The sequence below is a fragment of the Pristiophorus japonicus genome, chromosome 6 (assembly GCF_044704955.1).
Source record: "Pristiophorus japonicus isolate sPriJap1 chromosome 6, sPriJap1.hap1, whole genome shotgun sequence".
Classification (NCBI taxonomy): domain Eukaryota; kingdom Metazoa; phylum Chordata; class Chondrichthyes; family Pristiophoridae; genus Pristiophorus; species Pristiophorus japonicus.
The window spans coordinates 175,566,633-175,582,731 of record NC_091982.1 but is presented as its reverse complement, the minus strand read 5'-3'; the positions used below and the strand labels follow the sequence as shown (position 1 = coordinate 175,582,731).

General features: G+C 48.7%; 1 protein-coding gene across 2 annotated transcripts in view; it reads left to right on the top strand.

The window, feature by feature from the left end:
* Window positions 1-16,099, top strand: part of ccdc39 (coiled-coil domain 39 molecular ruler complex subunit) — a 191,868-nt gene that overhangs the window by 56,705 nt on the left and 119,064 nt on the right. For both annotated transcript variants that reach the window (XM_070882270.1, XM_070882271.1), the window contains exons 11-12: window positions 8,331-8,495; window positions 10,918-11,055. In XM_070882270.1, coding sequence (XP_070738371.1) covers window positions 8,331-8,495; window positions 10,918-11,055 — 303 coding nt within the window. The remainder of the gene's footprint in view (window positions 1-8,330; window positions 8,496-10,917; window positions 11,056-16,099) is intronic.

Sequence of the window (16,099 nt, the reverse complement as noted above, 5' to 3'; positions counted from 1 at the left end):
ACAACAAGATTGCTAATTAGTCCCTTCTCATTGCACATCACCCAGTCTAAGATGGCCAGCTCTCTAGTTGGTTCCTTGACATATTGGTCTAGAATCTTCCAAGTCGTTAATATAGATAGTAAATAGTTGGGGTCCCAGCACTGATCCCTGCGGCACCCCACTAGTTACTGGTTGCCAACCAGTGAATGAACCATTTATCCCGATTCTCTGTTCTCTGTTCGTTGGCCAATCCTCTTATCCATGCTAATATATTACCCCAACCCCGTGAACTTTTATTTTATGCAGTAACCTTTTATGTGGCACCTTGTCAGATGTCTTCTGGAAGACCAAATACACCACATCCACTGGTTCCTCTTTATCCACCCTGTTTGTTACATCCTCAGAGAACTCCAGCAAATTTGTCAAACATGACTTCTCCTTCATAGATCCATGCTGACTCTGCCTGACAGAATTTTGCTTTTCCATTCACTATACAGCTTATTTGAGCCAAAAATGTTCAGAGCCAACAAAGCTAAAACATTTTTCCCTTTTTGTGAAAGAGGTGATGTTTGGATGAAGGGACCAGGTGCTGAAGTGATTTCGAACATTGCCTTTTGACCTCTGAGATCAGGGTTGAAATCCAGGCCAGGCAGATGGTGTGAACCTCTACTTTCCCTTTCTTTATAACAGAATAATGAGGGACAGTAAGCTGTGAGGAGGACACAGAGAATCTGCAAAGGGATATAGACAGGTTAAATGAGTGGGCAATAAGATGACAGATGGAGTATCTGAGATCCCCTGGCATGCTCTCCTCCTTCCAAATAAGAGAAATAAGTTCATGGATTAACGCCAATAGTGCTTCTCAGCCATGCTTTGGTGCTTCGGTGGGGATTGCATTTGCTCCTGAGGCCTTGTTGTTCTTCAGTTGTCATATGGCCTTTTCAACGTCATGCCAGGCTGGGGTTGTGCTGAGGCGGTGGCGGGTAGTATGCTGCGGGATGGAGTTGAGGACACTCATATCGAAGACAGAGTCTCGGTTAAGGAGATCTTCGAAGTGCTCCTTCACACAAAGGTGACAAATCCGATTGCGGTAATTACAGAGGAGTTTCCCCTGCTGTCTGCCACAGGGAAAGTCATCGCAAGAATCCTCCTCAATTGCCTTCTCCCAGTGGCTGAAGAGCTCCTCCCAGAGTCACAATGCGGATTCTGGCCATTAAGGGCCACAATGGACATGATCTTTACCACGTGCCAAATTCAAGAAAAATGCAGGGAGCAGCACATGGCCTTTTTTGACCTCACAAAGGCCTTCGACACTGTCAACCGGGAGGGATTATGGAGTGTCCTCCTCAAATTCGGCTTGCCCTCAAAGGTTCATCACGATCCTCCGCCTGCTTCATGATGACATGCAAGCTGAGATCCTGGCCAACGGATCCACCACAGATCCAATTCATGTGCGGATCGGGGTCAAGCAAGGCTGTGTCATCACACCAACGCTCTTCTCAATCTCCTTGCTGCAATGCTCCATCTCACCCTCAATAAGCTCCCCGCTGGAGTGGAGCTAATTTACAGAACAAACGGGAAACTGTCAACCTCCATCGCCTCCAGTCCAGATCCAAGGTCGTCCCATCCTCTGTCAATGAATTACAGTATGCAAACAATGCTTGCATTTGCGCACATTCGGAGGTCGAACTCCAAACCATTGTCGACACCTTCACTGAAGCGTACGAGAGTATGGGTTAAACATCCATAAGACAAAGGTTCTCTACCAAACTGCCCCGCCACACAGTACTGCCCCCCAATTATCAAGATCCATGATGAGGTCTTTGACAACATGGACCATTTTCTATACCTCGGGAGTCTACTATCAACAAGAGCAGACGTCGATGACGAAGTCCAACTCCACCTTCAGTGTGCCAGTGCAGCCTTCGGTCACATCAGGAAGAGGGTGTTTGAAGATCAGGACCTCAAACCCTGCACCAAGCTCATGGTCTACAGAGTAGTAGTGACACCCACCCTCCTATATGCTTCAGAGACATGGACTATGTACAGCAGGCGCCTCAAAGCACTGGAGAAGTACCACCAACGCTGCCTCTGCAAGATCCTGCAAATCCATTGGCAGGATAGGTGCACCAACGTCCGTGTTCTCGCTCAGGCCAACATCCCCAGCATTGAAGCATTGACCAGGCTCGATCAGTTCTGATGGATGGGCCACATCGTCCGCATGCCTGATACTAGACTCCCAAAACAAGCGCTCCGCTCAGAGCTTTGACACAGCAAGCAAGCCCCAGGTGGGCAGAGGAAACGCTTCAAGAATATCCTCAAAGCCTCCTTGACAAAGTACAACATCCCCACCGAAACCTGGGAATCCCTGGCCCAAGACCACTCAAAATGGAGGAGAAGCATCCGGGGAGGTGCCGATCACCTCGAGTCTCTTTGCTGGGAGCATGCGGAGGCCAAGCGCAAACAGCGGAAGGAGCACACAACAACCCAAGCACCCCACCCAGCCATCCCTCCAACCACCGTCTGCCCCACCTGTGTGACAGATACCGCATTGGACTCATCAATCACCTGAGAATTAGTGTGGAAGCAAGTCATCCTCGACTCTGAGGGACTGCCTAAGATGAAGAAGAGACGGAGTATAATGTGGGGAACTGTGAAGTTACTCACTTTGGTTGGAAGAACAGAAAAACAGAATATTTTTTGAATAGTATGAAGCTTTTAACTGCTGGTATTCAGAGAGATTTAGGTGTCCTCATACAGGAAACACAGAAAGTTAGCATGCAGGTACAGCAAGCAATTAGGAAGGCAAATGGCATGTTGACCTTTATTGCAAGGATGTTGGACTACAGGAGTAAGGAAGTCTTGCTACAATTGTGCAGAGCTTTGGTGAGACCACATCTGGGGGTCGAAATTGGTGGTAATACCACCACATACCACCCGCGGACCACCAACATAACCGCCCAAAATCGCAAAATTGATCAAAAGAATACCTACGTACTGCCCGGCGGGAATTTCATCAGCGACATATCACCGGGAGGTATGTATACCGTCCACCCACACGGAGCACCCTACAGACCACCCAAAAGTCCAACATTGGTAGCATACCGCCAGCATACCACCGGAGCTGCACACCATCTGAAAAAAGGTGGTTTTATGCCTATGGTATGTCGGCAGTATGTAAACTACAATGTTCCTCCCCCCTCCCCACCCCCTCCAGCGACCTATTCCCCTTCCCCCCAGCGATCTTATTTCTCTCTTTCCCTCTCCTCCGAAATATAGTCTCCCCCCCCGCCACCCCCAGTGATCTAGTCCAACCCCCCAGAGATCTAATGCCCTCCAGAGAGATGTAATCCCCCCCCCGACCCATCCCCAGAGATCTAATCCTCCCAGAGAGATCTAATCACCCCAGCGATCCAGTCTTCCCCCCTTCCCAGAGATCTAATCCCAACCCCCCCGCAGAGAAATCTAATCCCCCCTCAGAGAGATCTAATCCCCCCCAGAGATCTAATCCCACCCCAGAGATCTAGGGCCCAAAATTGAAGAATTTACTGCCCACTGCCACCGACATTCCTCTCGTCGAACCATCCAGTGCCACTTTCGACATGGCCTGGAGCGGGTGGGAGTGGAGAGCCGCCGGGAAGCGCCCGCTGACGTCAGCGGACGGCCGAGTCGCAACTGACCTCCCGCCCGCCGAGCTGCGATATTAATGCAGCCGGGAGTCGGTGGCAGAACGGGGGTGGACTGCTGGCTGGAGACTGGTCTGACCCCGACAGTAGGTAGGAAAATGGGCGGAAAAAAGGTTAAAACACTTTTTGTAATTTTTTTCTTTACAGGGACTTACCTGGATGGGGTCCCCGAAGGTCTTCAGATGTTTTTTTTTTAATGCTTTTGCTTTTCAGCTCTTCGACCCTCCGTGTGCCTGACTCCATCCTCGGCGGCACTTGGGCGGCAAGTTCCTTTGCCACCGAGAATGAGAGCTCCCACCGGCTGCTGCCCAAATTGGCAGCGTAAGTCGCTCATTTGCCGCCCACCGACCTTCGAGGGACCTCTCCAATGAAAACCTTGCTCAAAGTACCGTCTGGTACCTCGGCGGCCATCGGCGGCCTTTTGGGCGGCACTTGGGCGGGTGGAGGCCTTCAATAAATTCTGGCCCCTAGTCATTCCCCCCCCGCCCCCCCGAGATCAATTCCGCCCCCCCACACCGAAAAATGCGAAAATAAATAAATAAATAACAATATAATTATTATAAATAAATCAAAAACACTGCACAAAACAATTAAAAATCTAAACGTATCTGGAGACACATACCTGCGATCCGACGTCGGCAGTCTCTGGCCTCTGGACTGCTCTTCTCGGAGGGTGGGGGGTGGTGGGGGGGGGGGGTGCGGTGGTCGATGGAAGAGCGCGCGTGTGCAGAACTTGGGACACGAGTCCCAGACAACATACCCTGCACTGTCGGAGCAGACCGTCCATACGCCACACTCCGCTGAAGCACCGCTCAGGACCGCCTGGACCAATGTTGCCAGCACTCCGCCCCCGCGGTACAAGGTGGTGAAGATTGACTGACCACTGCGAGACTGCTGAGAATTGGGTGGTCCACCAAAATTGGGCCGCTGGAATACTGTGCACAGTTTTGGTCACCTTATCTAAGGAAGGGTATATTTAACTTGGTTCACCAGATTGATTCCTGGGAAGAAAGGGCTGTCCTATGATGAGAGATTAAGTAGAATGGGCTTATACTCTCTGGAGTTTAGAAGAATGAGAAGTGATCTAATTGAAACATATAAGATTCTGAGGGGGCTTGACCGGGTAGATGCTGAGAGTTTGTTTCTCCTGGCTGGAGAGTCTAGAACTCGGGATATTATCTGAGGAGAAGGGGGTCATCTATTTAAGACAGAGATGAGGAGGAATTTCTTCACTCAGAGGGTTGTGAATCTTTGGAATTCTCTATCCCATAGGGCTGTGGATGCTAAGTCTTTGAGTATATTCAAGGCTGAGATAGATGTTTGGACTCTCGGGAATCAAGGGATATGGGGATCGGACGGGAAAGTGGAGTTGAGGTCGAAGATCAGCCATGAACTTATTGAATGGCAGAGCAGGCTCGAGAGGCTGTATAACCTACTCCTGCTCCTAATTCTTATGGTCATATACCTTGCTTGTAATCTATGCCTTACTTGACATTGTGTTGCTTGATGCTGATATAAAAAGCAGAAAAATGTTGCATTCCACAACAGTGACATTCTTCCTCATCATCTTATGTACAATTTAACAGAAAAGATTGTGATTAATCTTTTATTTTTATTACTAGTATAATGGCAAATAGCGCAAGTGAATCATCATACACCTAGACCACTTGGAAATTAATTCGACGGCTGCACTAAAATTTTAGGAATGTTTATACCTTAAAACAGAATGGGCTGGATTTTACACTTTTGTGCTTATTGCCCAAAAATGTGCGTTACTTCCGGCATGGGCGGTAAAAATGGGTTTTCAGATCGCCGGCTTCTCGCCCATTCTCAAAGCACCTCGACTCCATTTTTGAAATTCAGTGTTACCGCAAGCGATATGAAATGGGTGGTAGCGTTAAATCTCACTGACCTTCTGCCGTAAAGTATCGCCGTCTTTAGCAACGGCATGACAACGCTCGATTCCCACAATTCAGGAGGTCAAGGATCATTATGACATGCGCAGAAGAGGAGGCAGAGAGGGAGCTGAGAGGGACTGAAAGCGTGTGGCTATGGTGTGTGCTTGTTTGGCTGTTGTGGGAGGCATGAGGGAGATTCACCAGCAGCAAAAAACCTACTAAGCACCGACAACGTAGTTGGCACCGAGTTTTTGTCCAACAAATAATATATAACATGGAAGGGATGGTGGAAGCCCTGGAGCTGGTAGCCAGGAACACGGGTGGCAGAGGGCTCCCAGTGGTCCCGGAGCACGGGACTGCACCCTAAGGTGCCGCACCCCCATTGCCAACCACACATGAGAGCCAGGAGCAACATCTTGCTTCTGGCTCGGAGCACGCTCCCACCTCGTGACCGTCCTCTCCCGTATCCGTCCAAGCAGCGTTTCAGCCGTCACCCTCCGCCCCCCAATGACACAGCGCCTGAGGAGCTCCTCGGCCAGGTGGCTTGGAGTCAGGAGCGGAAGGGGAAGGGGTAGAGGGTTATTTTTTACAGAAATACTGATGATTTCAGACAACCGTTCAGTTTAAATGTTTTTTATTTAACAAAACCTTGTTATGCATTGGCTCAGATAGCTGCACCATTACACATCGGTGATTTCTTAACATTAAAGGGTATAATTATACTTAACTTCAATCAACTTAAACTTTAACTGTCACCAAGGTGATGCCCACCATTGATGTATGACCTGCACACGCAGCAGTGTGTCAGGCTTGTAAATACCACCAACGTTCTTTCAGGCAAAGCGCTCATTGATGAGCACCTGACATAAGGCTCTTGCAGCTATCATGCCACCATGGGCCCTTTCATGTGGTCTACAGGGGGGCAGGGGCATGGCTTCAACGTCAGCCTGATTGTCTGGGCCGATGTCAGCATCCGCCTCCTCGTCCTCCTCTTCCTCACTCTGGTGAGGTGGACTCAGGCAATTCTTGTCCCCTCCTGATAGCCAAGTTGTGCAGCATGGAGCACACCACCACAAATTGAGCTATCTGCTCAGGGTGGTACTGGAGCTCGCCTCCTGAGTGGTCCAGGCATCCAAAGCGCTGCTTAAGCACTCCAATGGTTTTCTCCATGATATTGCGAGTGGCTCTGTGACTCTCGTTCTATTGCCTCTTGGCTTCGGTGTGGGTGTCACGCAGGGGGGTCATCAGCCAGGTGGCGAGGCCATATCCTTTGTCACCAAGCATCCAGCATTGACCTTGTGGCTGATTGTTAAACAAGTCAGATACAGTGCTCTCTCGCAGGATGTGAGCATCATGGATGCTGCCCGGAAATTTAGCATTCGCTGCCATTATAATTTGCTGGTGGTCGACAACGAGTTGCACATTCAGGGAGCAGAATCTCTTGCGGTTCCTGAAAACCTCAGCATCCTGAAAAGGTGCCCGCATCGCGATGTGCGTTCAGTCTATTGCTCCCTGCACCTTGGGGAAGTTTGCAATTCTGGAGAATCCTCGAGCCCTCTCACTCTGTGCCTCCCTGGTCATAGGGAAGCTGATCAAGGCCCTCCTGCGTACGTAAAGGGCTTCAGTGACCTGTCTAATGCAGCAATGTGTGGCATGCTGAGACAGACCCCAGATGTCGCCAGCTGAGGCCTGAAAGGCACCCGACGCGTAGAACGACAGTGCCGCGGTGACCTTGACTTCGACGGAGAGTGCAGTCCTGATGGTGCTGACAGGTTGCAGATCTCCCCTTATGAGCTGACATACCTCAGTGATAACCTCTTTGTGAAAGCGCAGTTTCCGAAGGCAGGTGGTGTCGGGCAAGTTGAGGCAAGACCGCTTGTCCTTGTACTTGCGGGGGGTGTAACGTCTGGTCCTCCTCATCAGCCTGGCACGTATTACATTGGGCACATAATGCAGTGGAGCGTACCTTTGGCGATCTCGTGTCTGCAGCATGTAATTGGTCATCAAGAGAGGGTGAGAAAGGACAGGCTCCATTGCAGTAGCTCTCTGTTTTCCACCGATTGGTCACAAACAATGAATGTCCCAACGAAGACACCTGTTAAATTCCAATCGGTCACAGTATGGTCAAGATGTTTATACAGATGTTCACATCAACTCCAACGACCTCCAGAGTACATCCGAACTCCTCCGAGGTTGAAGCACAACAGCCTTTTAAAGGATGCGACATGTGATGTAGAACATAGCGTCCATAACACTGTGATTCGTTCCGGATAGTTCCACTTTTTCCGGGCGGTTTTTTGGGCGAGCGATATTGTGGGCGAGCTGTGTGCGAGGTGGTGAAAGTGACGCTGGGCGATCTCATGGCCGCTAGTTTTGGCAAATATGATCTTTACGACAAAAAAAAGTGAGCGGGCGGTATTATTGAATGTCGGCATAAATTACGTGTGGAAAGTAACTCTGGGCGATATTATGGGCGTTGATTTCACCCATTCTGATGATTCCGCCCAAAAAAAGTGGGCGGGTAGTATTATTATTTCCCAGCGTTACGCACATGGGGAAAATAATGCTCGCCGATAAGTTTCCGAAAAATGTCCGTCAGTTTCCATTTTGTGGCTAAATGGGCGCTATATGGGCGTTATAAGTCATTTCAGTGGTAAAGTGGGCGTTAAGCATGCCAAAAAAGTGGAAAATCTAGCCCCAAGTCTTTTTTGCAGAAAAAACATCCTTGAAGCTACTGGTCGGTTAAATATTTTTTTTCTGTTGATAGGATTTTCAAATCCAGCAGCTAGAGCGAAGGTTGGCTAAGTTAGAAGGAAACGTGAACAGTAATGAAAAAGAGTTGCTCGGGGAGAAGGTGGCAGAACTCACAAAAAACTTGGAAGAGAAGAAAAGCACACTGAACCTATTGAATGCACAGCTTAATAAACTCCAGGTAATTAATCTGCACTTGTTCATCATAAACAACCCATTTTTTCAACTTTAACTCTTTCAATGTTTTTCCTGATTATTTTGATCTTGTTCCTCTTTTCAGAAATGCTCCTAATTTTAAGCAGTGCCAGTTTCAATAAATTGCACCTTAATTCAGTTTTTTCATTCGAATATTGTCACTTGGCAAACATAGATAAGTAGTACGACAGTAAAATATAGATTTAAACACGTATGAAATGTAACTCTTGACTCTGCTAAACGTCTTGTCAATATTATTTGAATGATTAATAAAAAAGAAATGGTTTAAACCATAACTGCAGATTGCATCATTCTGAAAACTGGTTTGGAAGAGTTACTGAATGAACATATAAAGCTAAAAATAAAGCAGCCTTGGTTAATATCTGTGTCACCATGATTAAGTAATCTCCTTATAATGATGAGCTGAATAAGGTGCAGGTTAGTTCCTATGTCATCAAGTAACAGTTTAAACTATACAAAATAGAAAAAAAGCTTTTTAACCCGTAATTTTGAAGGATTCCCAAGGTGAAACTCCCTCTATGTATGTTATGAATTAAATGAGTATCCAGTGTTTCTATACAAATTCAATTATTTTAAGAATTAAAAAAATAATTTGCATTTATATAGCGCCTTTCACAAGCTCAGGGCATCCCAAAGCACTTTACAGCCAATGAAGTATTTGTGAAATGTCGTTACAGTTGTAATGTCGGAGATGTGCCAGCCAATTTTGCGCAAAGCTAGGTCCCACAATAGCAATATGCTAATGACCAGATAATCTGTTTTAATTATGTTGGTTAAGGGATAAATATTCAAAAGGTCAACGGGGAGATCTCCCCTATTCTTTGTTGAAAAAGTGCCATGGGATCTTTTATGTCCATCCGAGAGGACAAACCCTTTCATTCAATAGACAGCACCTCCAACAATGTAGCACTCCCTCAGTACTGGACTGGAGTGTCAGCATAGATTTTGTGCTCAAGTCTCTGGACTAAGATTTGACCACACAACCTTCTGACTCAGGCAAGAGTGCTACCACTGAGTCACAGATGACATCATGAAATTTATATTAAATTACAGGAAGGCAGAAAACATGTGTACTTAGCCTTCATCAGTTTTCACCAAATCAGTCTTGGGTTTGATGCACAGACTTAAAAATAAATAGAATTCATTTTATAAAATCTGGAAATTAAAAAATGGTATCAGTAAAAGTGACCATGAAGATGTCGGATTGTCATTAAAAACTCAACTGGATTACTGATTTCCTTTCGGGAAAAAAAATTCGCTGCCTGGCTTAAATGTGACTCCAGTCCCACACTAATGTAGTTGACTCTTAACTGTTGCCTGAAGTGGTCTCGCAAGCCACTGTGTTGTATCAAACCACTACAAAAAATAACAATCAGACTGCAGTGGTTCAAAAGGAAGGCCCACCACCACCTTCTCAGGGCAATGAGGAAAAGGCAATAAATGCCGGCCTTGTCCGAGAATTATTTTTCTTTTAAATAGAGCTGTTCCAGGGTGTATTGGGGCTGCCCAATAAGCCATGTTAAAAAGTAGAGATAGAAACGGTTGGCCTTCATTCGAGGGAAATACACAATTAAAAGGAAGATATTACTTACAAGATAGGAGATATCTTCAATTTTTATTTTCTAAATGTGAGGGAGTACCTTGGACAGACATACTTCCAGTGTTTTTCACTAACGTTTTGCCAACTGCCCATAATCACAAACAGTATTTTGCAAAGAGGCCATTTTCATTAATTCTGCAACACAAGTAATGAAGGGACATGTATTTATACCTACAATTTCCCACAAAAATTGAGTTCCCGACTTCAAATATACCACCTTGGACCCGTCCCCAAATAACATTCCCTTCTTTTTCCTAGCACGAAGAGAGGAAATAATGATGACATCCTATAGCTGGGATGTACCATTAGTAGAGGCCCAGAGACATAGGTGAAGGAAAGGCACCATTATTTTCACCAGCATAATGTCGCTGCTGAATTATCCTCATCTTGTTTTTTCCTCTGTCCATCCATAGAATAATCTCTCCAGGTGCCTCAGTCAGATACAATTACAAAAATAAAAATTAATAACAAATTTGCAGTAAAGTTTGCTTGTAAGTTACTTTGTCAGGGAGGTTGCAAGTTGCAGATAAACAGGCTTTCTTATTTAAAATGGTTGCCATGTCTTTAATTAACAACTTTAGCGAGTATTTAAAAAAAATCATTTTTTCCAGATTTCATGTCCGAAATATTTCATGCAGTATTTTGAAAGTCAAAAGTTTAACGATTGCATTTGGTGCACTATCTGAAAATTAAAATGTTACAGTTTGTGCAAATATCATCTTGCACTGTGTAGAGTACATGGGAAACAGTCCTCTCATCATTTTACAATTTGTTTCCCACCCTGCAGAATGATACTCAGCATTTAAGGAGAGATCTGGACAAGTGCAAAGAGGAGAAAACCGGTTTGACCAGTAAAATAGAAGAAATCCATCTTCACATTGATACTGGAGAAAAGGAGCTAAAAAAGAACAAACTTGCTGAACAAGTAAGATAAGAATGGGCAAAAATATTGACTCACATAATTATATTAGTGGGTTAGGGGAAGAACTCAGTGCACCCTTTAGCAACCCTCAAAAATCTAACAAACGCTGTTCATCATAGAGCACTGGGAGAGATACAGATCTCTCAGCATACACTGCCATTTTACTTATTTTTTAAAGATCGTAGAGCGGTACACTTGTTTAGCATGGTGCCACAGGATGAGATGAGATGGATCATGTTTCTGGTTTGCCAGCAAAGAGAATTTCTGATTTTGGTTATGCTATCTGAAGAGGGCATTGAACAAAGACGAGGAAAAATCAGAGTTACCCAGGCTTTCTTTTGTACCTTATAGCAACCAGATCAATGTCAGCATTAATGCAGGCCTGGGATCAGATTGACCCTCATTTTCAGGCACGTGGAATGCTGTAAGGAAAAAAGAAACCGACAGCCTGACATCCTGTTTCACTGACAAGAAAAGCATAGTTTATACCAAAACCATTGAAACTTTAGTGGAATTGTGGAACTACATGGTTTCCAAAAGTGCAATTTAATTAGCAGCCAATCATGATGCACCAGTAATAATGGCCTTTCACTCTTATCAAGCAGCTAAAGAGCCACTTAACTGTTGTAACCCAGCAGGACAACCAACAGCGGGCCCGGAGCAGCCCAGCGGGACAACAAACAGCGGGTCCTGAGCAGCCCAGTGGGACAACAAACAGCGGGTCCAGAGCAGCCCAGCGGGTCCTGATCAGCACAGCGGGACAACAAACAACGGGCCCTGAGCAGCCAGCGGGACAACAAACACCGGGTCCTGAGCAGCCCAGCAGAACAACAAATAGCGGGCCCTGAGCAGCCCAGCGGGACAATAAACAGCGGGCCCTGAGCAGCCAGCGGGACAACAAACAGCGGGTCCTGATCAGCCCAGCGGGACAACAAACAGCGGGCCCTGAGCAGCCCAGCGGGACAACAAACAGCGGGCCCTGAGCAGCCAGCGGGACAACAAACAGTGGGTCCTGAGCAGCCCAGCGGGACAACAAACAGCGGGCCCTGAGCAGCCCAGCGGGACAACAAACAGCGGGCCCTGAACAGCCAGCGGGACAACAAACTGCGGGCCCTGAGCAGCCCAGCGGGCCCTGAGCAGCCCAGCGGGACAACAAACAGCGGGTCCTGATCAGCACAGCGGGACAACAAACAACGGGCCCTGAGCAGCCAGCGGGACAACAAACACCGGGTCCTGAGCAGCCCAGCGGAACAACAAACACCGGGCCCTGAGCAGCCCAGCGGGACAACAAACAGCGGGCCCTGAGCAGCCAGCGGGACAACAAACAGCGGGTCCTGATCAGCCCAGCGGGACAACAAACAGCGGGCCCTGAGCAGCCAGCAGGACAACAAACAGTGGGTCCTGAGCAGCCCAGCGGGACAACAAACTGCGGGCCCTGAGCAGCCCAGCAGGCCCTGAGCAGCCCAGCGGGACAACAAACAGCGAGTCCTGATCAGCCCAGCGGGACAACAAACAGCGGGCCCTGAGCAGCCCAGCGGGACAACAATCAGCGGGCCCTGAACAGCCAGCGGGACAACAAACTGCGGGCCCTGAGCAGCACAGCGGGACAACGAACAACGGGCCCTGAGCAGCCAGCGGGACAACAAACACCGGGTCCTGAGCAGCCCAGCGGAACAACAAATAGCGGGCCCTGAGCAGCCCAGCGGGACAACAATCAGCGGGCCCTGAACAGCCAGCGGGACAACAAACTGCGGGCCCTGAGCAGCCCAGCGGGCCCTGAGCAGCCCAGCGGGACAACAAACAGCGGGTCCTGATCAGCACAGCGGGACAACAAACACCGGGTCCTGAGCAGCCCAGCGGGACAACAAACACCGGGTCCTGAGCAGCCCAGCGGGACAACGAACAACGGGCCCTGAGCAGCCAGCGGGACAACAAACACCGGGTCCTGAGCAGCCCAGCGGAACAACAAATAGCGGGCCCTGAGCAGCCCAGCGGGACAACAAACAGCGGGCCCTGAGCAGCCAGCGGGACAACAAACAGCGGGTCCTGATCAGCCCAGCGGGACAACAAACTGCGGGCCCTGAGCAGCCCAGCGGGACAACAAACTGCGGGACCTGAACAGCCAGCGGGACAACAAACTGCGGGCCCTGAGCAGCCCAGCGAGCCCTGAGCAGCCCAGCGAGCCCTGAGCAGCCAGCGGGACAACACACAGCGGGCCCTGAGCAGCCCAGCGGGCCCTGAGCAGCCAGTGGGACAGCAAACAAACGTTGCCTTGCAGTTGCAGAAGGGACTCCGTGCCGGCCCGCTTCTATCCTGGGCCGAAAGGACTCCACACCGGCCTCGGGCCAAAAGGACTCCCTACCGGCCCACTGCAATCCCGGGCCGAAAGGACTCCACATTTGCCCACGCTTGTCCCTGTGGTCGCACACCAGCTGTTCATTGTGCTGACAGAGTCGGGGGACGTTGAACCGGCCGAAGGGACTCCGGGCCAGCGCTGAATCGACCGAAGGGACCGAGGCGGCGGCGCTCAACCCAACATCTTAAACTCCTAACTAACATTTAATCAACTTTTCAACTTTTAATCAACCTTTAAACTTTTTTAACAATTTGAGAGAACTTTTTAAACTTACATCTTAGACTTTTAATTGAAATATTTTTAAACACCTATTATTGATCTACATCATTGACTTTTTAACAATCTTTTGAAACTTTTAAAATAAATAGCAAATTTTTATAAAATTTTTATCAACTTTTAACTCTTAAAATAATTTTGGAAGTGACCTTCCTAATGCCTGCTCCCCAACCAAGCCTCAGGCCATCTACCAACAATGGCGCTACTCGGCGCCGAGCTTGCGGCCAACACTTTGCCGTAGGCAAGTAGGCTTATACAGCTGTGCCTGGTCTCCAGTTGTCTTGGACCCCCTTGCCACTGGACCAAGACCTTGCTCAGCTAAGCCGGTGTGCAGCAGCCACCCCATGTTAAAAGAACTCACGCACAGGCATCTTCCACTTCATCGGTATGAAGGTCGGGACCTGGAACGTCAGGACCCTCATGGACAATTCCAACAGCAACTGGCCGGAACGCCGCCCCGCCATAGTTGCCCGGGAACTCAGACGTTTTGACATTGACATTGCCGCCCTAAGCGAGACCCGGCAGGCAGGGGAAGGCCAGTTGAAGGACCATGGTGGAGGTTATACCTTCTTCTGGAACGGGAAACCAGAGGCAGAACGCCGCCTTCATGAAGTCGGCTTTGCCGTCAAGAATGAGCTGGTCGACCACCTCAAAGACTCCCCCTGTGGGGTTAACGAACGTCTCATGACTCTTCGTCTCACCTTATCATGGAACCAATGCGCACAGTCATCAGTGCGTACGCCCCTACACTCGATGCAATGGATGAGGCTAAAGAGGGTTTTTATTCCAACCTCGAGACATCCTTGTCCCGCATCCCCACGGGCGACAAATTGATCCTCCTGGGTGACTTTAATGCCAGGGTTGGCAAAGACACAGCCCTCTGGGGAGCCGTGATTGGCAGAGATGGGGTAGGGAAAGCCAACTCGAGCGGTACCATACTCCTGACAAAATGTCTCGAACATGAACTCCTTATCACCAAACCCTGGTCTGCCAGAGGGACAAATACAAGGCATTGTGGCAACATACTCGCTCCAAACACTGGCAGCTGCTTGACTATGTCATTGTCTGAGCCAGGGATCGCAAGGATGTGTGCATCACCCGCACCATGACAGGAGCTGACGACTGCTGGACGGACCACCGTCTAATCCGATCCATCATCAACATTAACATAGCCCCAAAGCATGAGGGGACAGCAGAAGCAGTGCCACAAAAAAGTTAATTCTGGGACACTGAGAGACCCAGCTAAGAGAGCCCTATACAGCTAGCCAATCTGGCGTGCCTTGATGACCCTGAGATGCTGAATGCCCACAGCGCTTGGTCTGCCCTCCAGGCCTCAATAACCAATGCCTGTGAAGAGACACTTGGTCAAACAACCAGAAAACATCCGGAATGGTTTCATGAAAATGATCAGGAGATCGAAGAATTAATAGATCGCAAGCGCAAAGCATTTCTGAGCTTCAAGCAACAACCCGATCAGGAGCAGCAAAACAACATTACAGGTGGCTCAAGGCTGAGGTCCAACAAAAAACCCGGGACCTAAAGAATAGGTGGTGGATGGAGAAAGCGCAGGAGATACAACAACTGTCTGATAGCCACGATATGCGAGGATTCTTCATTGCAGTCAAGGCCACCTACGGTCCAAACTCCCAAGGCCCCACCCAACTCCTGGTCAAGAACGGGGAAACACTCATCAAGGACACCGAGGATGTCAGGACCCGATGGAAGGAGCACTTTGAAGATCTCCATCGAGACTCTGCCTTTGAGTTGAGTGCTCTCGACTCCATCCTGCAGCATGCCATCCGCCAGCAACTCAGTGAAACTCCAACGTTGCATGAGGTAGGCAAAGCCATAAAACAGCTCAAGAATAACAAGGCTACGGGTGCGGATGGAATCCCTGCTGAGGCGCTAAAGTATGGCGGCGAGGCGTTGTTGGCGCGGATACATGACCTCATCTCTCTTATCTGGAGGGAGGAGAGCATGCTGGGAGATCTCAGAGATGCAGTAATTGTGACCATTTTTTTAAAAGGGGACAAGTCCGACTGCAGCAACTGCAGGGGAATCTCCCTACGATCAGCCACTGGGAAGGTTGTCGCTAGAGTTCTCTTCAACCGTCTTCTCCCTGTAGCCGAGGAGCTCCTCCCGGAATCACAGTGCGGATTTCGTCCCCTACGGGGCATAACGGACATGATTTTTGCAGCGCAATAGCTGCATGAAAAATGCAGGGAGCAGCACCAACCCTTATATATGGCCTTCTTCGATCTTACAAAGGCCTTCGACTCTGTCAACCGTGAGGGTCCATGGAGCATCCTCCTCCGTTTCGGATGCCCCCCAACGTTTGTTAACATCCTTCACCTGCTGCACGACAACATGCACGCCGTGATCCTTACCAACAGATCCATTACAGACCCAATTCAC